This window comes from Arachis ipaensis, chromosome B2 (genome assembly GCF_059453495.1).
Source record: "Arachis ipaensis isolate K30076 ecotype BB chromosome B2, ASM5945349v1, whole genome shotgun sequence".
Taxonomy (NCBI): Eukaryota; Viridiplantae; Streptophyta; class Magnoliopsida; order Fabales; family Fabaceae; genus Arachis; species Arachis ipaensis.
The window spans coordinates 122610267-122632151 of NC_142437.1; the positions used below are offsets into that span (position 1 = coordinate 122610267).

The 21885-nt window shown below is 31.2% G+C and overlaps 2 protein-coding genes across 2 annotated transcripts; one reads left to right on the top strand and one right to left on the bottom strand.

Moving 5' to 3' along the window:
- Nucleotides 1-6111: 6111 nt before the first annotated feature.
- Nucleotides 6112-10367, top strand: LOC107626289 (myosin-binding protein 7). Its single transcript, XM_016329141.3, has 4 exons — nucleotides 6112-6619; nucleotides 6879-8323; nucleotides 8781-8827; nucleotides 9782-10367. The coding sequence occupies exons 2-4, from the start codon at nucleotides 7031-7033 to the stop codon at nucleotides 9891-9893; spliced, it is 1452 nt and encodes a 483-aa protein (XP_016184627.1). The 5' UTR covers nucleotides 6112-6619; nucleotides 6879-7030; the 3' UTR covers nucleotides 9894-10367.
- Nucleotides 10368-11307: 940 nt separating this feature from the next.
- Nucleotides 11308-15934, bottom strand: LOC107628006 (uncharacterized). The gene is made up of 14 exons (XM_088504190.1): nucleotides 15640-15934; nucleotides 15188-15255; nucleotides 14975-15110; nucleotides 14739-14833; nucleotides 14505-14658; nucleotides 14230-14432; nucleotides 13926-14104; nucleotides 13729-13824; nucleotides 13363-13484; nucleotides 13018-13119; nucleotides 12561-12670; nucleotides 12342-12429; nucleotides 11888-12087; nucleotides 11308-11682 (listed from the first exon to the last, which is right to left on the bottom strand). The coding sequence occupies exons 1-14, from the start codon at nucleotides 15709-15711 to the stop codon at nucleotides 11466-11468; spliced, it is 1842 nt and encodes a 613-aa protein (XP_088360316.1). The 5' UTR covers nucleotides 15712-15934; the 3' UTR covers nucleotides 11308-11465.
- Nucleotides 15935-21885: the final 5951 nt, after the last annotated feature.

A 21885-nucleotide genomic window follows, 5' to 3' on the forward strand; every position in this document is an offset into this window, starting at 1 on the left:
TGAACATATCAAAAGCAAATTTCAAACAGCAGCAGCAGCAAAAATAATATTATATAGATGGTAGTTGCATATTTATTTTTTTGGGAGTGCTAGGAGAATAATGAAAATTTTGAACAACATGAACAACCACCAATCAAATGAAAATACACTACATCCTAATTTAATGCTACTAATTAAATTTACTCTTTTAACCTTATTAATTCACATTGTTTACACATTGTTCAAAAATCTTGTTGGTTACCTATACTTTTCCTTATTTTTTAGAATGCAAAGTTTTTTTGACAAAAAAAAATGAAAAATGCATGAATGCAGTTATGAGCATGAGAAAGCAGATATCTAATGTCGCCACCTTAGGTAAACAATCAACCGTTATATGCACATAACAATAACAATTAACTACTAAATCTCAGTTTTTTTTTAATAAAATATACATTAAAATATAAAATATAAAAAATAATATGTATAAATATCTATAAATATTTAATAGTAAAATTTTTGTATGTATATATAATGGAAACAAATAATTAAACTAAAAATCTCAATATTAAGAAGATTATATTGAATTGTTTTAAAGGAATTTAGAACACGAGTTATGAAATTTTGTTCAAATTCAAAATAAATGTTTGTTTCACCCGGCAAAATATAATATGCATTTGTATATATGTTTTTAAATGTCAGGTTCCCTCTTCTTCATGAAATCTCTTTAGAAATAAATAAGATAATAAATACTTATGTACTTCGTGTAACAAAAAATAAATAAATACATAAATATACCTACCCCACAAGGCCACAATTTTGAATGAAACCAAATATTTTTCCTGTTTATTTTCTAGAATCAGAAAATATATATAAAAAAAAAGGATAACAAGAGTTAACGGGGAAAAAAAAAAAGAAAAACTAGGACGTTATTGGTTGGATATTCTTTGCATATATCTAGCTAAAAAATGAGAGAATATTACAGTTATAGAGACTAAAAATAAAAGAAGAATAAAAAGTGAGGAATAAATTGTAAACATTATTTTTCTTTTTCTTAATTGTAGAATATAGAATAATTCCATTGTCCAATATCTTTATAAAGTTGAGAGTAGCCGTTTGAGTTCTAAATACCCCTCACTTGATTCGTCGTCGTTTTAGAGAATATAATTTCCATCAATAGATACATACAATTTAGTTAATAATACAATATTACAATATTATATATGTATAATTTTAGGCTTTCTTCATTTAGAATGTCACAAAATAAATTTTGTTTTTCGTTCACGATATTAAATAATTAAATGTTATCACATTTTTTTAATAATAATTTACAATTAAAGAAACTTAACAATTTTTTAGGCATTCTCTATTTATTGATGATATATATATATATAGTTTTAATTGGTATGTGTTAATGATTTATGTACACTCTCGTCTAATTAAATATTTATGTTTGTAAAATTTTTATGATTGGAATTTTATAAAAAATTTTAAATTAATGATACAGGAAAACTAAATTATTATTATTATTATTATTATTATTATTATTATTATTATTATTATTATTATTATTATTATATTGATTTTCGTAAGAAATAAGGAATGTTCCACCTATTTAGGAGAGAGAGGGACAAAGAAAATAGAATATAAGTAATAAGAAAACATTAAAGACCCCATCTACCTAACTTTTGAGTGGGCCAATAAGCCCACTTTAGTAGATATTTTAGGTTATTATTTTAATAGAGTTTTTTAATATCAAAATAAAAAATTAAGTTCTTTTATCCTTTTTTTCCCCCTTAGCTTTCCACAATTGAAGACTCGTTTTAGGGATTTTTTAAATAAATATTTTTTTGCATTTGTTTTATACATTTAAATTTTGTATCTTTACCATATAAACGAGATAAATAATATGATACAAAAATAAATTATATATAAATTATATATTTGTAAATAAAATATTTAAAATATTTATTTATAAAAATTCTCATTTTAGTTTACTCTATTTATATATTATTTTTAGCTTTAAATTATTTATGAATTTTATGTTATGTAAGAAAATGTTTATTGATATATTTTGGCTGAATTGTGATACCCATGTTCTTAAATTAAAAACATGAACTAATCTGCTAAAAAAAAGTTTAGGGAGATAATGAAGATTGAAGAAGATTATAACCATGCATGTCAGCATGTGTATAATATATCCATGCAATTAAAGTGATTAACTATTGGCACCATCATTAGCTTGTCAAAAAAGAAATGTTAGATAAATATTAAGGTGGGCCTAAACAATAGGGTGTCTATTTTCCTTTTTCCATAGTCTATGATTCATAAATCATATAATTTGGATCATCATTGACGTTTATGTGTTAACTTTAAGCCCCATGTTTATCCTAAAGCGAAAAACAAAAGAAAACTACGTCCCAACCTAAAAGCAAAATAATCAATGGCTTAACGCTATGATTTTTTTTATATACATATAATTATCTATTTTAAAAAACCAAGAGAATAATGAGTTTTTGAATTTTATATCTGTTCATGATTTAAGTAGTTCGAGTTTATTTGTCTTTGGGAATTATGATAAAGTATTTTTCTTCTTAGGAGGTTTTAGTTTTACTATATATTATTACCTAAAAATGAATAGTTCTCTTACAATATAAATATTTGAGATTTATTGAAATAAATATATCTAATATGAAAAAGTTGCATTTAGAAAATAACATTAAAAAATATAAGCATAACAATATGTTCAAAATACTTATTAGTTATATATCGATTATGTCAAATGTATGCAGCAATTTATTAGCTAACAATAAATCTTAAATAAATTAATCTTTAGTCTGTCGAATTATGAGATACCATAAAAAAAAAATTATGTAGACTTTGCCAGCATACATCTATGTGAGAGTTTTTATCATCACAACATATTTTGAGTTTATTCCACCCTATAAAAACGAAAGACACACACATAGTTGTTGAAATAGATAACAATCTCTCAACTTAGGTCTTTTAGTAACAACGAATTAAAGTAATAAAGATAAAAAAGATAAGAATAAATATTATTTTTGATTCTTGACTTTTTCTTTTTGAGATATAGTGCATCTTAATCATGTTTAAACTTTAATAAAATTCTTACCCATCAAGAAAAATAGACAAATCAAGTTCTGCTATTAATTGACAAACAGTTGCCCGTTTGAAGTATTAAGTTCACGCTGATGTGTCAATTGACAACGTCAGGTATCAACTTCAAATGATTGCAAGACTAAAAATCCCGTCCTCAAATGATTAAAGGTGAGAACAAAATATTTGAACAATAAAATGACGAACCTTTCGACGAGTAAAACACCTCCGATTCTTTTTCTTCCTCATTTTTCGTCTCTTCTTGTGCTGCTGTCATAACCAGTAGCGCCGAAATGTGCCATACTAGCGGCGGAAATGGCTAGAGCTCCGATAACTCCAATTTCCGACTCATCGAACCTCTATTATTTTTGACATTTTTGCCGCCGTTGCCACCTCATTTGATCCAACGCAAACTGACGACAATGCCGAGGTAGAGAAATTCGGAGCCAGCGGCAGTGGGAGACTGCTGGTGCTTCGTGGTGGTTTTCCACCAACGATCACCATGGGGATGGACATCCGATCCTTATTCTCTCCAGGGCCATGGTTTTGGTTATGGCATCAAAAGTAGAAAAATGTTGAGATGACAGCAGCGACGACAACACACTCAAAATGTGTGCATCTAATGGTATTTTGAATTTTGCGTTTGGACTCGGAGTTGGATTGCAGTAGTGTTAGAAGAAGGTAGTGGTTTTGATAGCTCGGTGGGTGGGTGTGCTTCTAGTGGTCCAAAAATTTTGTGCAAGATTTTTTCTATGTTAGAATTTAGAACTAGTATGGTAGAAGAACAATAACAATGGCAACAACAACAACAACAAAAGATTCTGTATTTTTTGTTCTTTTAATGTTCTAACACTCATTTTTTTATTTACTGTTGTTGAATGTTGATGATGGTGGTATTTTTTTTTTGAGCTCTCTGTGTATGAGTGAATGTGTGAATGAAAGAAATAACAGTGAAAAAGATAGTAAATGAGTGAATGTGAAAAGGTTGAAAATCTTGTTAATTAGAGAGGGGTTACATTTTGTAAACTATAATGATGGGAAGTGTTGAAAAAAGAAAAATAGTGAATTTAGACAAGAGTTGAGTGTTTGTACTATGAAGCGATGACGTTTGAGTTGTAGAGAGGAAAATTTTAGTTCCTATAATTATTTGGAGTTGATACCTAACATTGTCAATTGATATATCAGACTTAAGGTAATCATTTGCCAACCGTTAATAGAGATTAATTTGTCTATTTTTTTTATGAGTGGAGGATTTTATCGAAATTTAAAGATAGTTAAAGTATGTTATGTCTCACAAAAAGATATCAAAAACCAAAAATAATATTTATAAAAAGATAAAAGATATTATGACATAAAATACTAAAAATAAGCAGAAGAAGGAGGAGGTTAGCTTGAAAACAAACAAATTAAAATGTTTAATATTGTTAAAGATGTTGTAATATGTGATGAAATACACATTCGAAATCCTATCTAAAAAAAAAAAAAATACACATTCGAACTTTTAGTTGCATCACTAATTAACGAGTTGAAACTATTTTGTCCCTGAAATTTTCGATCGGCCTCAATTTCAACCCCTAAATTTATAGTTACCCAATTAACACTCCCAAATATTGGATTGTGCCACACGCTTGCTCCTGTAGCTATTTTCGTTGACGGAGATCTGATGCGTAGCACGTTAAGTTGACAGAGTGTGTATCCACGTGTCACCCAATTTGCTAGAATGGATGTATGATGAGTGAATGATGTGGCAAAAGTTGAATGAACTCAATTTGCAGCCCTTTTTTCCCAATATGATCGAGACTTTACTGGAGAAATTGAGTTCATTCAACTTTTGTGATGTCATTCACTCATCACACATCTATTCTGACAAGTTGGGTGCCACGTGAATACATACTGTCAACTTAACATGCCACATCAGATTTTCATTAACGGAAATAGCTACAGGGACAAACGTGGAACACAATTTAATATTTAAGGGTGTTAATTGGGTAATTATTAATTTGGAGTCAAAATTAAAGCCGGTCAAAAATTTCAGGGGTCAAAATAAATTTTAACTCCTAATTAACACTTTCTCCCCTTCCCCCTTCGCTGTTGTCTTGCATTTTGTAGTTGTATGAAACCAAAAAAATAATATAAAATAAAAGAACGAAGGAATTGAATAATGATTCTTTATTTAGATTAATAAAAAGATTATTTAGTTAGTTGCTTTGTGGGAAGTTAGTTGCATGCACAGCTTATTAGGGAAAAAGTTGACAAAGCTTTATGAAATAATAATAATAATAATAATAATAATAATAATAATAATAATAATAAAAAATAAATAAATAAATAAATAAATAAATAATGATTAGTGACTAACCAAGGACTTAACTATATCCTTCCTGTTAGTAATCAAGCATAATAATAAACAATGAGCACAATAAAAAAGTAATGATCAAAATAAAATTATTGAGGTTCAATACACTATAGTACGAAACTACGAACAAGGACAACTTTCATTTCTATTTAATTTTATTTTAAATGCACTTATTTTTTACTTGTTTTTTTACGGACAGAATGGGAAAAAAATTAATCTCAAAAGAATTTGACTAAAAACACTAAGTATTAAATAATTAAAACATGAAAAAATTTAAATATAAATGTATAAAAAACATAATAATTTTTTATCATAAATAATTGTAACAAATGTTTATAGAATACTAATTGTTAGCAAAAAGTCATTTTAAATAAATTATACAAAAAGATATGATTGATTATCATCAAAGACTATCCATCACACACATCAACTAATACACACCAATTAAAATAAAAATAAAAAATAAGCACAAAGAATTACTCTAAAAGAAGGGGAAAAAAGGATCAGGATAAATAAATTTAGTCCAGAAAAAGAAAAAATTGAAGAAAAAGATGAGTGGAAAAAAAATCACAGATCACTCATTTTGGTAACTTGCATTCTCCACCGTTCATCTCATCTTTGTCTTTCTCTCTCTTAAAATAGATGAAAGACAGAGAGAAAATAAAACAAAAAAACTGAAAAACAAAAAACAAAAAGAAGATAAAAAAAAATAATATCAAAAAAACGCAAAACACGAAAATCGAAAGAAGCCTTAAACACAGAGAAGAAGAGATAGAAAAACAGAGAAAAATCCAAATAACACATTACACATTCCAATAAAGACTGAGAAATTAAAAATCTTTATTATTAGGGTTTTTCTAATTTCCCCTCTTTCTCATTTTGATTTTCCTTCACATTTTCTTTTTTATTTTCGTTCCCACCAAACACCCTTCCCGCTCCCGCATTCTTTCATCCCAAGGAAGCGGTGATTCACTGTTCTTCACCTCTTTCTCGATTTGCAGCGGCTGGTAACTCAAATTTTCGATTTGTTTTTTGGGTGAAATTTTGTTCTGGACTTTTTCCGGCCGGCGGAGCTGAATTTTCCGGGAAAATTTGTCTTCTACTTTCTGCTGATGCTCTGAAATCTTCGCTGCCGGCTGCTATTGGTTCTTCAACGTCGATTCCTTCAAGGTGGTTTCCATTTTTTTGGTTCTTATTTCTGAATTTTTCTTTTTATCATTTGCCCTCTTTTTTTTTTTTTGTTTGGTGTGAAAAATTTACTCTGAAATGATCAGTTTCTGGGAAGATTAGTTTCCCTGAAAGGGTTTTGAGCTGGTTTTGTAAATGAAAATTAAAGAATCTATTTCACCACCCTGATGCTGTAACTTTTTTCTCTCTCCTTTCTTTTTCGCCCTTATTTTAATAATGTCTTTGTTTTCAACTGTTGTAGGTTTTCCCTCTGGTTGGTTGATCCGAGAGGGATGATGGGAGCTGGAAGAGAATGGTTGATTTGTGGTATGCTTTGATAGAGAGGCAGGGTGTTTGGAATCTTAATTGTTTGATATATTTGTGTTGCTTAGATTCTTGAATGCATTTTGGCCTATGGCTTCGAAGGTAGTTTCGTCTTCCAAGGATTTGATAAAATGCTGCAACTGCGGTTGTAGTTGCTCTTTGGAAGGTGAACCTGCAGGGACTTGGATTCGCTCTGTTAAACGGAAGCATGATGAGTTTGAGCAGGGTACCAATTTTGTTGTCCCTGGGTTGGATTTGGATGTTTCGGTTGTGCGAGTTGAAATCGAGAACGAGGTTGCTGCATTACGTGAGGCAATTATCAGTCAGCAGAAGACCATAAAAGACTTGAATGCTGAGTTGGAGGAAGAGAGGAGCTCTTCTTCGACCGCTGCCAATGAGACCATGTCTATGATATTGAGGTTGCAAAGGGAGAAGGCAGAGATTCAGATGGAAGCCCGGCAATTCAAGCGTTATGCGGAGGAGAAGATGCAACATGATCAGGAGGAGATTTTAGCATTGGATGATTTGTTGTATAAGAAAGAACAGACGATTGAGTCGCTGACTTGTGAAATTCAGGCATATAAGCACAGGATGATGAGTTTTGGGCTCACTGAGGCCGAGGCAGATGGCAATTTACTATATGATCTTCCAGCCTATGAATACCCTCCTTTGAAATGCAATGCGAGGAATGCTGGCATGGATGCTGATAATGATGACACCGATATTGAAAAGTATGCATTTGGTGAAACTCCTAGGGACCGGTTGAGGAACATAGAAGATAGGATTTCCGAAATGGAGAGAACACCCACTTACAAAGAGCTCGATGCGGATTTTACAGGGAGAAATACTCTAGAGAAGACTTCACATTTTAGGAAAACTTCCACCGACTCAGTGGGTAGAGAAGCAGGTTCTGGGTATTTGTCAGATTCTCCGAAGGTCAATAGTAACTTTAGGAGAGACTATTTCTCACAATCCGAGGACCAGTCCAACTTGAAGAAAGATAATGCATCAGAAGCCGATGATACCACTGACAGAATATATACCATTGACTCGGTTCACAGTCGGGCACCTCATAATGGTTTCACAGGGTCCAAAGCTGGAGGAGCTGCTTTAGAAGATTATACTGGCTCGCCAAGGGAATCAAGGAATCATGAGGAATATGAGGATCCCTACGTTAAGAAGCTTTATATGAGGCTTCAGGCACTTGAGGCTGATAGGGAATCGATGAGGCAGGCACTCATTTCAATGCGCACAGATAAAGCACAACTTGTGTTACTGAAGGAAATAGCTCAACAACTGTGCAAGGACATGTCACCACAACGAAAAATGACAAATAGGAGGTCAGCTATCGGTGGAAGATCGTCACTCGCGTCAATTGTGAAGGTAAGTGTAAAATAAATGTGGTTTCTGCCAACATATTGCATGGGATTTTGCCAAGTATAACAAATCATGAGAGATTCATCCATTTGATTTTGGTATTAAAGTAAAATTTGGACTGAGCAGAATGCTCATCCCAAACCCAGTAAGGCGGGCATACATATTCATCCTATTTAATATATTCATCATTTAGCTTCTGCTCATCGTTGTTGACCTTTCGGTAAAAAATTTATGGCAAGAGCCAAGAGGTTTTCATCAAAACAAGTTCTTGTCTTTTTCCAAGTCTTTTAAAATGCCATCCAGGATTCTGAAGTGATTGCATTTGGAAGTTAACCCTGTAATTCATGTTTTGGCTTCTTCTTTTATATTCATCTCACTAATTCCTTTTGAAAACATCATCCTTGTTAATTGTGATGAAGATTATGGCCGCAGTACTTATGTCATTTCATCTTTTTGTTTTCAGTGGATCTCATCAGTTGTTATGTGGAGAAAGAGAGCTCATCAAAGCAAGTAAGTGACGCCTAACATATTTTCTGATGGTTTAAAATACACTTGTCTGCGATGCAAGATTGTTTGTAGTTTTCTTCCTATTATGAAGTGCATGGTCTACCGAAATGAGAGCAGAATCTGGCATAATTCTTATAACAATGCAGTTCTTTGATTTCAAGTTGCATATATTCATAAGGCATAACTTGCATCAAATATTGAACATGTAGGAGTTTCTATATCCACGTCATTCACCATTTACCTTTGAAATATCCTATCAATGTCTTAACTATTAATAATACTTCGTGTATAATGGTTTATATAGTTTACTTAATCCGGAGTTCACAATCCTTATGCTTTGCACTAAGGAGTCTGAGTATCTTCTCTGTTTTTGGAAATTGATAACTTGTGTCTTTTGCTCATTGCTTTTGTTTCTGTATCTTTCATTTTGTGGTTTCTATTTTAGCTGTGTCGGACTTTCTCATCATCTCTCTCTTGGTTCTTTAGTGAGCAAACCTATAGGGCGGAATATAAAAACACCATGACCTTCCGAGTGTAATAGTATTTAGATGATTTAGGAAAACATAAGCTTCAATGTGGAGCATAGCTCTAGGTGCTTAGTGATGGAACTTTTCAGGTTGTTTCTGAATTGGTTGTTGCATCACAGATCCTCAAAGTATAGCACACCTCATTTGAATAGCAATTTTGCTTTAATCTCTGTTCATTTTGCTTGTGGTTATTCTATATTTCATTATAGGTTATAGGCTGGTTTATGAGAGTATATATTGATTGGAAAATGTATAACATTATTGATTGTGTCAACGTTCACTTTATCACCCTTAGATTTTCGTGTGGCTCAACATTCAAATTCGTGTCTTTTTAGTGTCGATTCATGTTGCATGTCCAATCAACACCTACTCTTAGATGTTCGAATAATATCAATCGTTATCATATTATCTAAAATGCTTGCAAACGCAGGTATGGATTTGGGCTACCAGCTGATAGCACAGGCTTGTTGATGCTCCTGGACAAGGGTATAACACACACAAGGCCATGGAGATGTATTTCAAGAACACAAGTGGGAAACTAAATTCTCCGATTCCCACCATGTCAATCATCAAATGTGGAAGCAGAAATTGAAAATCTTTTGTGACACTACTACAACAATGAGAATTCTTTTCTTGTTCAACAACATGAGCTTTTTTTCTGCTTGAAAAGTGGTGTATTGTGCAGTGTTCTTATATTTGTTCTGCGTATGAAATTTAAGGTGATTTCTTGGTAAAATTTGATTGGTTAAAACTTGGTTATGGTTTGTTTGGAGTTGAGCTTTGAGGGTTGCCATTTTGGACAATCCTCATTCCTCTCTTGTATATGACTATGCCTATTCATGCAAGTGTCCCTAATCTTTATGTAGTGTCTATTCTCAACCTCAAATTTCTACCAAGTGCAGCTTTGTGTGCATAATCTTAGAGCCTCAGTCTTTCACATTCAAATGTACCATAATTTCCAAACCTCCACTTGTATACTTTTAGTTTATAATTAATGATCTTGAATATTATTTTAATTTTTTTATTTTATTTTTTAAACATGTTTTGCAGTACTCTCACGTGTTCATTATTTCCTTATGTTGGCTTATATCTTCCTATTTTTTTATTTTGAATAATTCAGATAGATCGAATTTTAAAAATTACAGCATAGAGCTTTAATTTTAGTTATATGTTTTTTTTTTTGGAAATAAAATTTAAATTGGATATAATCCTTTTCTGGAAGTTTTGACCGGGGGATGATCATATTAGGGGTTTGCATTCTTTGAATAGAAATATCATAGAACACGATCTTTGACCAAAAGCCTGGCAGGTCAATGAACAAGATTGGTGACCCCTTTAGGAAAGTTACGTTGTGTGAATATTATTAGAGGAGAAAATTAAGGCAAAGAACAAGAAAAGGAATATTCCAGGAAAATTATTTGTTTAACTTTCTGTTAGTGTGTAGTGTAGTTTCAATAACACGTGCAAATTAAAATGAATAAATTTAATCTTCTCAATGAAAGTTTACTGTTTACATAAGTACTTACATATCATTTTACTAAGTAATTTTCAAATTGACAACGAAAGTCAAACTAGTTTTAAGACATACAGATCGTTCTTTATTTTACTCATAGTGTCAACTATCTCTGTGAATTTGGTTAGGTAACTATTGATTAGATTCCGAGTTAGTTCATATCTGACGATGTTTGGTTGAACCCACATAACAGATTCAAGACATTAGGCATTAGCACATGGACAATCATGTGCTAAATAATCCATGTGCCAAAGAAAGTTCACTTCTATGTTTTGTGGTTTATGTCTAAGGAAAAGTTCATTTATCTTTTGAGTTCCAATTCATTGTCACTAACAATTTTGGAATTCAATAAATTATTGCCAAAGAAATACTAAAATATTAGTTGTATGGTGTTACTGTTTGTGTGATTCAGCACTCTAAAGCATTAGCTCTGGAAGACAGTATTTCTATGAACTAAAAGGGTAAGTTACTATTTGATGTTGAAATACAAGAAGGGAATCCTTCACTTCATTATTTTTCTTTAGGGTAAGCGGAAAGAGCCTTGAAATATATAAACTACTCAGCAATATGAGGAAAATTCATTGATGATCATTGGTCATGATCACACAGGTGATAGAGAAGCTGTATAAGAGTCACGAAAGTACTTTAAGCCTTTTACTGAACACGATTTCAAGCAAGGGGCGACGATAGCTTCTGGAATTCCAAATGTATTGCTGTGGCCTTGCAAGCTTTCGCTACTACCAGCTTCGGATTCTGGCTTCTCGCTAGTTGATTCTAAGGCAATGTTCAAACCAACTGAGCTAGGTTCCATGACAAAACTGCAAAACATAAGATAAAATTTATCATTTAGGTTCCAAATAGTGCTTATTAACCTCCACAATGTAACTTGTGCTGTAACAACGTTATAATCATAGACAGCTAGTTTTAAGAGGTAAGACCATTGCGCTGGAAAACTATAAACAAATAACTAATGGTAACAAAATGGTAGTTTCTGCATGATTGTGTTAACGAACAATGCCATACCTTGCCTCAAAGTTTCTTCCTTCAGAAGCCAGCAAGGCACATGCACCACAAATAATCCATGGTGGAAGAATTGTATCTTTTATTTCAATGCTACAACAAAGGCTATCGGATGAACCCTGTGCAAATTCACCGTTTTCCAAAGTAGAATGATCATAAGAGGTGGCAATATGTTCAGCTTTTCTCATCTCCATGCATTTAACCTGCAAAAGAGCAGCATTTGGAATTGTGTCATGTTGCATAACAAGCTCCTTTCCGTTTAGCAAAAACTACAACACTTCTAAACAAGTCTAGCAGAAATACGTATACATTTTAAATAATGTTTTTCATGTTATCCATGTTTTTCTTGTTGACCAAGTTATCTAGCTAAGCAATTGGTATAGCATTTCAATGATCAATTTAAAATGCAAAGACTAAAAGAAAACACAAAAGGATAAGATGGGGAATGAGCACATACATCAGGAGAAGAAAATGCAGCATTTCGAAATGGTGCAGGAGAGCACAACAAAGGTACATCGGTACTGGATAGCGAGGTAAAGAAAGATCTGCAAACATTGTAGTTAGCAACGAAAGAAAAGAACACACTAAATACCAAACCCAATAAAGTGTGTATAAGATTGGTAAGGAGCTACTAAGAAAGCTAATTGTTCTTAATTTTGTTACATAGCTTAGTTACCTGTAATTTAGCAAGAGATCATACAAACCATGTACACTCTTGTTGCCACTGAAAATCAGCAAAGATTGTGGGCTATTATCGACTTCAGAGTAAGACCTTAATCCTCGAGTCTGCATTATTTTCAAATAAAAAATCATCAGTGAACAAAAATGTAGAAACTTCTATTTGATGTTGAACATAACAGATAGGCATCCATATTACATTTTTTGCCAATAGGGATATACACCAAAAGGTTAATGAATTCTATTATAGTTATCTTAGACTAATCTTGGAAGAAGCCAAACAACAGCCAATATGAAAAGCTTTGAATACTGCTACTTACAAAATTGTCAAACATCACATAATTTAGTTCATAGTTATGGGAGGCTAGCAGAAAATTACTATTCCTGTGTTCTCATTTCAATAGAATGAGAAAGGGGTAAGGACAATAAGGTCAGAAGCAGGGTTAAATACAAACCTGCCCCAGATTATGTTTCTCTATCTCTGACAGCTCAACCAAATACTCTGTAGCAACTTGCTCCACTTTAGAATGGCAAAGAGGCATTGAGAAATAAACATCCTTGAAAAAAGAGTATCGGAAATTGCAACTCAAAATAAGTTCAGACATCTCAGCAAAACCAAAATTAAGAAGAAAATCCCATGATGATGAATTGAAGATAATGATCTATTCATATTTTAGCAATGAGTGGGGTATGAACATTAGTTTCCAGAATATGAACAAAGTTTTTAAAAATTACTACAAACATCCTAATGCATATCTGACACACCATAATTCATTATATGATTACTTCTTAATTCTTACGTTTTCTCTTAACAGTGATCTCAAACCCCTGGTTGACCGAGAGATATAAGCATTGCAGAAGCATTTGGGACTCCCAGAGCTGTCACCACCAGTAAACATGACGACAAACTGAGAAGTGCAAACTGTAAAAGGGAGTAAAACATCAACACAAAATTTCATCATGTATAAATACACAAATTCACAGAAGAAAAAGCCTAGCCTATACTAGTGAAGAAACAAGTGCATTTTGATTATGATAGTTCATCATTATGCATAAAACATTTAAACAATATCACAAAACACTGACACTAATGAGAATTCAAAAGGATAGCACAGCAACATAAAAAGGATAAAGGAAATGGCAAAGTAAAAAGAACATATAATTACCATAAAAGATGACACAAGTGTTATTTCGAAGCATGTAATAGAGGTCCTGGAATGATTCTTCCCAAGCAACTTGTCGTTTCCTTAAGAAGTCCAATTCTATTGCACAAAAAAAAGAGAATATTGTAACTTATGGAAAATGGAGAGGAAGATGATATGCAGGCAAGGAATGGGATCCGCTTGAAAGCTACTTGACAGACCTGCATCTGCTGTTGATGAGCTTAGCACTGATGTGAGAGATGGTGGCAGGATGGATTGAGGATACATCCACGAGTGCAAAACCTTGAAGCCCTGGGAGCCTCTCACATTTTGACCTGTTGTAGTACATTGCTGGAAGGAGAATTTGGGCTTGATATGATACGTAAGTGACCTCTGGACCCTGAAAGTTGGATATAAATATGGTTTATGCAGAATGAAAGCAAAGGACACAACAATGATATTGGAACCAAAGCGTGCTAGCAAGTAAAAAAAATCTTATAAGCACAAAAAAATCTATCCTCTCACCAATTCAAAGAAGAGGATGATACCACCCGCATACTGGTCTTTAAAGTGAGATCCAGAGGAGCCTTCCGGCCGGGAACATGGTATTCGGATATGGAATTGGCTGCAAAGCTTGATGTCATATCCCCACATCTTTCAGTTGAGTCAGCAGCTAAACCATTTCGGGCACATGGCTTTGGTGCAGCCAGACCTCTTAATGCTTTGCCCTATAATATTAAGTGATAACCTCCTTAAAATACAGAATCTAAATTATAATCCCACAAGTTATGATTTCATACCACATCAACTGCAGTCAATCCAGAAGATTTATCAGCAGCTGATGAAAGCTCAGAAACACTTCGAAAATTGGCTTGGCTACACTCGGCAGTTGTTTGACAAGCTTGCAATATACCATCCTTGTTAACTTCACCTGAAGTAGCAGAATTCTCCATGCTGCCAACAATTATGAATAGAATAAAAAATAGTGAAAACTTGACAATGATATCAAGTGATAAATAGACAATGAGGCAAACCATGAACTCCCTTGCTGTCTCTTGGCAGCTGAAGTAGAAAAAACCAAAACATTCTTCAAGTTACTAGTAGTAGTTTTCTCCAAAGATGGATTTTCCTGAACATAGTAAGATAGTAACAATTTTAATTTGTTCAAACTTCAACCTTGATAACTATAAAATATGAGAGAACTGTAATTGAATGAAGAAGTAAACCAACCAAGCTGAATAAGAATCATGAGTTTGGCAAATAAACTAACCTTTGCATTTTCTTTTCCAGAAACAACTCCAAACCTGGACTTTCTGGCAGGAAATACTTCATCAACACGCTTATTGGTGTATTTTGGGCTCCTCAACAGCCCTGGTCTCTTATCCACATTATCCACCACATCGGTGCTGCAAACATAATCAACCAAAATCTCATGAAATCATGAAATAACACATACATTTTAAGAGAAGCATAAGAAACATACTTTGTAGTATCACTCAATGGGAGTGAAGATTTATCAGTGACAGCACTTCCCCTCTTCAACTGCTCTCCCTGCCAACCATGTAAAAATGAGAATTTCTTCCTCAACAATTCAATACTATTTTGTCCAACATTAGAAGAAAAATAGAAATATATTGGAAAATCAAATCAAAACTATTCAAAAAGCTTGTGATTATAAGCAGATGGAGAGAATTAAGCAAAAAAGAACTTAGCTTATGTCACTGGAAAAGTGAAATTAATATATGTACTAGTACAGCATAACAAGTAGCGAAAATTTTTATTCTGAATTAAAAAAAAAAAATTCCGATACAAATGGCTATGTTACTATAGGATGTTCGAAGCTCTTATACAGAACAGAAGCATCATCGATAATTGAATTGAATATCAAATGTGAAATAACAAATCGAAATAAAGCACTTGGAAATTAAAACCAACCCGAAGTTCTGAAGGTGTCTTTCTCTTAAGCACGGCGCCACCACCGTTCACCGGCGCTGGCAATTTTCCCATGGTTCCGATCACCACTAAATTGTAACTACTATCACTATATATCTCCAATAATTATGCAGAAAAAATTATAGAAGAAAAAAAAAAATTCGGAACGCGCGTGTGTGCAATTGGATTCGGGAAATGAAAGAACAATTGAATTTTTTCGGAGAATATGCCGTTTTCAGTTTTTTTTTTTTTTTTTTTGAATAGAAAGTTCGAGTTTTCCCTCCTCTTTATTATGAGTACAGTGCTCTTTGCGATTTCGAATTTATACGTTGCGGCGGAACCCGCTGTAACAATAACAAAGATAGTAAAAATTGATGTGTAGTTAATTTTATCTTAAATTGATAGTTAGGAATTATTAGATGATGATTTAATTAAGGATCCCACTAGGGAGACAATGGACTATTTGTACAATATGTACAATGGGCTATTGAGTTACAAAATGAACATCCCCTATACCATCTAGAATAACCATTCGAGTACTAGCGATTTTGGGGTACACCAAGGATCGAACTCTTGATCTTTCGGATCTAGCGTTCTAATACCATGCATGATACCACTCATCCCAAAAGCTTCAGCTGATGGGAAAGGGTAACACTAATGATTATATCTCTAATATTCCCCAAACCTCTATTGTACACATTGTATAAATATTCCATTGGCTCCTCATACTTTCCCAAGTTTAAAAAGAGGAGTGTTAGAGCCAGTAACTTTTGTGATTTGTAGTCATCAATGATAATTTTAATGGTGTGAGATTAATATAAGATTCTATCCAATGGCTCACTTTTTTTTCTGGTTATATGCTGGCCAAAATTTAGAAAAGTTGCTGGTCCTCTAGACTTTTTCAGTTAAAAATTAACATATTTAATTAAAGGATCCCGCTAGGGAGATACTAGGGATAATAAACATCTTCCCAAAAAATTAAATTGATTTTGGGGTTCACCAAGAATCGAACTCTTAACCTTTTGGATCTAACACTCTAATACCATGTCATGATACCACTCATCCCAAAAAATTTAGTTGATAGAAAAGGATAACACTAATGATTATATCTCTAATACTCCCTAAATCTCTATTGTATACATTGTATAAATATTCCATTGGCTCCCTAAGTCTAGAGGACCAGCAACTTTTCTAAATTTTGGCCAGCATATAACCAGAAAAAAAAAGTGAGCCATTGGATAGAATCTTACATTAATCTCACACCATTAAAATTATCATTGATAACTACAAATCACAAAAGTTACTGGCTCTAGCACTCCTCTTTTTAACTTTACATAAATTAAATGCACTTGAATTTTTACCACAAGATTTATAAATTTTTTTTATTTTTATTTATAGAATTTAATTTTGAGACACTATTAGTATAAAATAATTTTATACGTACATTCAATTACGTCACATTAGTCAAAATAATTACAATAATCATCTTTTACATTAATACGTGAATGGTCATTAAAAAAACAAATATAATTACACGCATACGACTGTGTAAAACGTTGTATATAGGGCTTTAAAATTAAACTCTTTATTTATTTATATATTATTATTATTATTATTATTATTATTATTATTATTATTATTATTATTACAAATAAAGAACTACAAATACAATAAAATGATGCATATCAATCTAAACTTCCACTCCCCTTACTTATCACCAAAAGACGTTTTCTTTTGATTACTAATAAAATGTGATTCAAACATCCATATCCATACATACGTCAATTGAATTTGACACAGCTTAAAAATATGTATATTAGTTTGAGTAAATTAGTTGAGCAATTCAAAATTACTCAATAGCTTATATTTCTTTAAGAGATAGAGATTTTACCCTTTTTAGATTCATTTGATGGAAAATTAATGACTAATATTTAATTCTGTTGGATTAACTTTATTTAAAATAATAATAAAAGTGTAAATTTTATAATTTTCCTTAACTCTTGCTATTTTTCTTATATTAAAAATTTTAAAACTATTTTTAAATTAAAATTACGACAAACTATTAAAATCTTACTACCTAATTAAAAGTTGTTTGATAGCAGATAAATTTCTACAGTTTGAAAGTGTATGTAGTACTGATATATGGAAAGAAATTGGAAGAGAAAGTGATGAATAATAATGTTCTCTATATAGTCTATATATTAATTACCACTAGTTAGCTAGTAACAGCATATATACAGTAGAAACTCAGGTGCAGTCAACTTCACGTGAAGTTGATAATTGAGATCTAATGACTCTCACTTATCAACTTCACGTGAAGTCGACTGCACCTGAGTTTTCACTTATATAATTCATAAGGTGAAAATTCACGTATAATTGTTTTTATGTGAAGTTGTTAATTGGCAACTATTAGATAATTAATTAATCAAACATATATAATCATCTAACGCTTTTCAACTAACAACTTCATATAAAAACAACTATGCGTGCATTTCTATTAAATTTGATAATATATATCATACAAGTTCATATGAAAATATATAACTATATATGATATATAGCTATATATATAATGCAATTGAAATGAATATAACTATCTATTAATTAATTAGGAAATAGGTTTCCCAGTTAGCTTCTGCACAGTACCCATAAACTCTTCAGGCCTCACATGAATGATCTTTGGAGATATCAAATGCACTATTACGGGAGAAATCATCATTTCATGCTGCTGATTCTTCTGCTTCTTCATCATCTTTGTGGAGTAGTTCTTGTTAACCGTTAGGGTTTCCGGCTTTGGACCATTCAATTGATTATTCTTTCTTGTTGCTGCTCTCGAAGAATCCATAACCATAACAGCGTTCAGATTCGTGACAAATTAGTTCTTAATTTGTCGAATTGAAAAAATAAAGTAAAAGAAGAAAGGGATGTTGGACTAGAGAGAATTTGAGAATTGATGAAGTTAATTAGTAATGAAAGGGGTTAATTAAGGGCATAGATATATAGTGGTCTTATGAGTTCATATATAGTTGACATTTAGCCAAGTCAAATTAAAGAACGAATTAATGTAAGCAACGTAGTAATGTAGCCAAGTCTATCTTTCTGATTTGGTCAACTATGAATTACGTAATATAATACTATTAACGTTGTTATTTGTCTTTTGAGTAGTATTGTTATTGTTATTGATACGTTACGCAACTATATATAATATCTTTTTTATACATAATATGATGAATTTTGATGTTTTAGTTTAAAATAAGAATTTCAAATTGAGGGATAAAATAACAAGTAAATTTTACTATTCTAAAATTATAATTGATCCTTCAATTTATTCTTTGTTTAAGTCAAATCTTTACCTTATTAAAAATTCTTTACTTTTTTTTTTTTGACTAATTATGTTGACGGAGAAAATATTTGTTCTAAATTTTAATAGAATATATTGACTATATATGCATATCAAATTTCGAAATCCGAACCAAAACTTAGTTAAAACTAGTGCAATATTTGTCAACAAAATTTTAGTATGGTAAATAAACAAAAGTGTAAAGGGGAATTTTTGTCTTTTTTTAAGTAGGAATTTGCATACCGGCATGGAATCTTCTAAGTTGTCAAAACTACCACCAAAGCATAATGTAAAATTCTTTAACTAAAAGTATAGTATAGTTTGACAAAGATAGTCGAAATAAATTTTCCTAAGTTGACCATTTTCTCATGTTGACAGAGCACGCACCATATCCCAGTTGGATTATTGTTAGAATATTATTATTATTAATGAATTTTTCAGAGATTAGGAATATGAACTATTCTATACGTGCTGGCATCTCACTATTAATTTGTGATTATTATTATAAGTATGTTTTGTTTTAGTATAAGATGTCAATGGTAGTAGTTTAGTTTTGAATGTGCACAAATATCTTTAATTATTTATATTTTGGAAATATTTGATAATTAAAAAAAATTAATTAAAAATAATTAAAATTTATTTTATTTAATATTTAAAAAATATTATTTATATATCAAAATTAATTATCATATATTTATATATAATATATATAATTTAACTTAGTTTTAGTATATATTTTTATATATATTTTATACTAATAATTAATTTTAATACCCGATTGAATATACATACATGAAAATAATGTTCTTTGGATATATATATATAGTCGTCGTCTCCTAATTAATAATAAACTGTTGTAATTAATCAGTAGAGAAAGTAGGTATATATATCCATATATGTCACCTAATCTTTAATTATGCCTTAGTTACTCTCTAGAGTTTACTTGAAATAAAATTGAAAACCGACGGGATCAATTCAACCATTGGACTGTTTTCTGGAAGAGAAAATATGGAACAATAATATTTTTTTTATTCAACAAAAATAATAAATTAAAAATTAAATTTTAAATTAATTAGATTTAATTATAATTTTTTTTTGTCGTAACTGCTCTCTCATAATCCTGTGTCACTATTACCGCTGTTATTATATCGCGACTCCGGTGCTCTCAGAGTTGTTGTCTCGTTACTTGTTTTTTATTAAGTTTGATAAATGTTCATTTTATATGTATACGGATAATTCTTTTTATTTTAAAGTGGGTGTTTATTTGGGTATACCATTGATATTTTACTTGATTCGTTTGATTCTGCATGCACATACTCTATAAAATATTCATTTTTTACTGTGTATACAAATAATTCTTTTCATTAAAATGTGAATGTTTATTTGAATCATACTTGTAACACTTTGAATTTTTATAAACTAAATAATAATTTATTTATGATTCATTATCTTTGTTTAGAATTTTATTTTCAGAATTTTTTCATTAATAGTAATTAAATCAAATTTTATGATACTTTGAGTTTAAAAATTTATTAGGACTCTTATATATAATTTTTATAGTTATTGAATATTTTTATTTAAAATTTAAAGTTTTAGCACAAATATTTTTAATTATTTATATATAAAAAATATTTGATAAACTAAAAAATTAGTTAAAAATAATTAAAATTTATCTTATTTAGTATTTAAAAAATATTATTTATACATAAAAATTAATTATTAAAATTAACTATCATATATTTATATATAAATATATGTATAATTTAACTCATTTTTAATATATATTTATATATATTCTATACTAATAATTATTTTTTAATAAGTGATTTTAATTTACATACATCAAAATAATAATGTTCTTTGGATATATATAGTCGTCGACTCGTCGTCTCTTAATTAATTAAAATGTTGTAATTAAACAGTAGAGAAAGTAGGTATATGTCACCTAGTCTACTTTAATTATGGCTTAGTTACTATCTAGAGTTTACTTGAAAATTGAAAACCGACAGGATCAATTCAATTATTGCACTGTACGTTTTCGGTAAGAAAAGGTTTAGAGAAATCACGTTTTTTTTTTTTAACAATGTAAATAATAAATTAAAAAAATTTAATTTTAACTTTAAAAATTAAATTTTAAATTAATTAAATTTAGTCATAATTTTGATTTTTTTGTCATAATTATTCTCTCGCAATTATGTGCTACCGTCGTCGTATTGTGATTCGGGTGCAGTGCCTCTCGTAGTTGTTGTTTTGTTATTTATTTTTTATCAATTAAATTGGATGTCTATTTTACTATGTATGCGGATGGTTTTTTTCATTTTAAAATAGATATTTATTTGGATATACTATTGATATTTTACTTGATTCGCTTGATTTTGTATGCACATGTTTCACAAAATATTCATTTTACTATATTTACATATGTTTGTTTTCACTAAGATGTGGATGTTTATTTGGATTATACCATTTAGGTGAACGAAGCAAAGCGACACGCGATGACATATTGAAGACACAAGGCAACGGCATAGAAGTAAGGGTAGAGGTGCAACGTTGGAGCAGCGGTAGAATAGGATCCCTGACTCGGGCGACAGTGCGACATCACAAAAAGAAGAAGGCGTGCAGTAGCAGCGTGGCTTGCAAGAGTGACGCGACGCATGAGAAAAGAAGGTGCAGCAGCGACATCAAGAGCGGAGTTGGGACGCAGAAAAGAAGAAGGTGCAGTGGCGATGCGGGCGCGTTGCTTCTTCAGACGGTGGTGGCGGCGGCAGTAAGGTGCGTTGGTGACGGCGCGATAGGCAGTGGTGGAGCTTAGTTCAGACAAGGGGAGCCATGGCCCCCCCAAACTTTTTATAAAAAACTTAGTAGTATTTTTTCAAAAGATAAAAAATAGTTCAATTGACTTAAATACT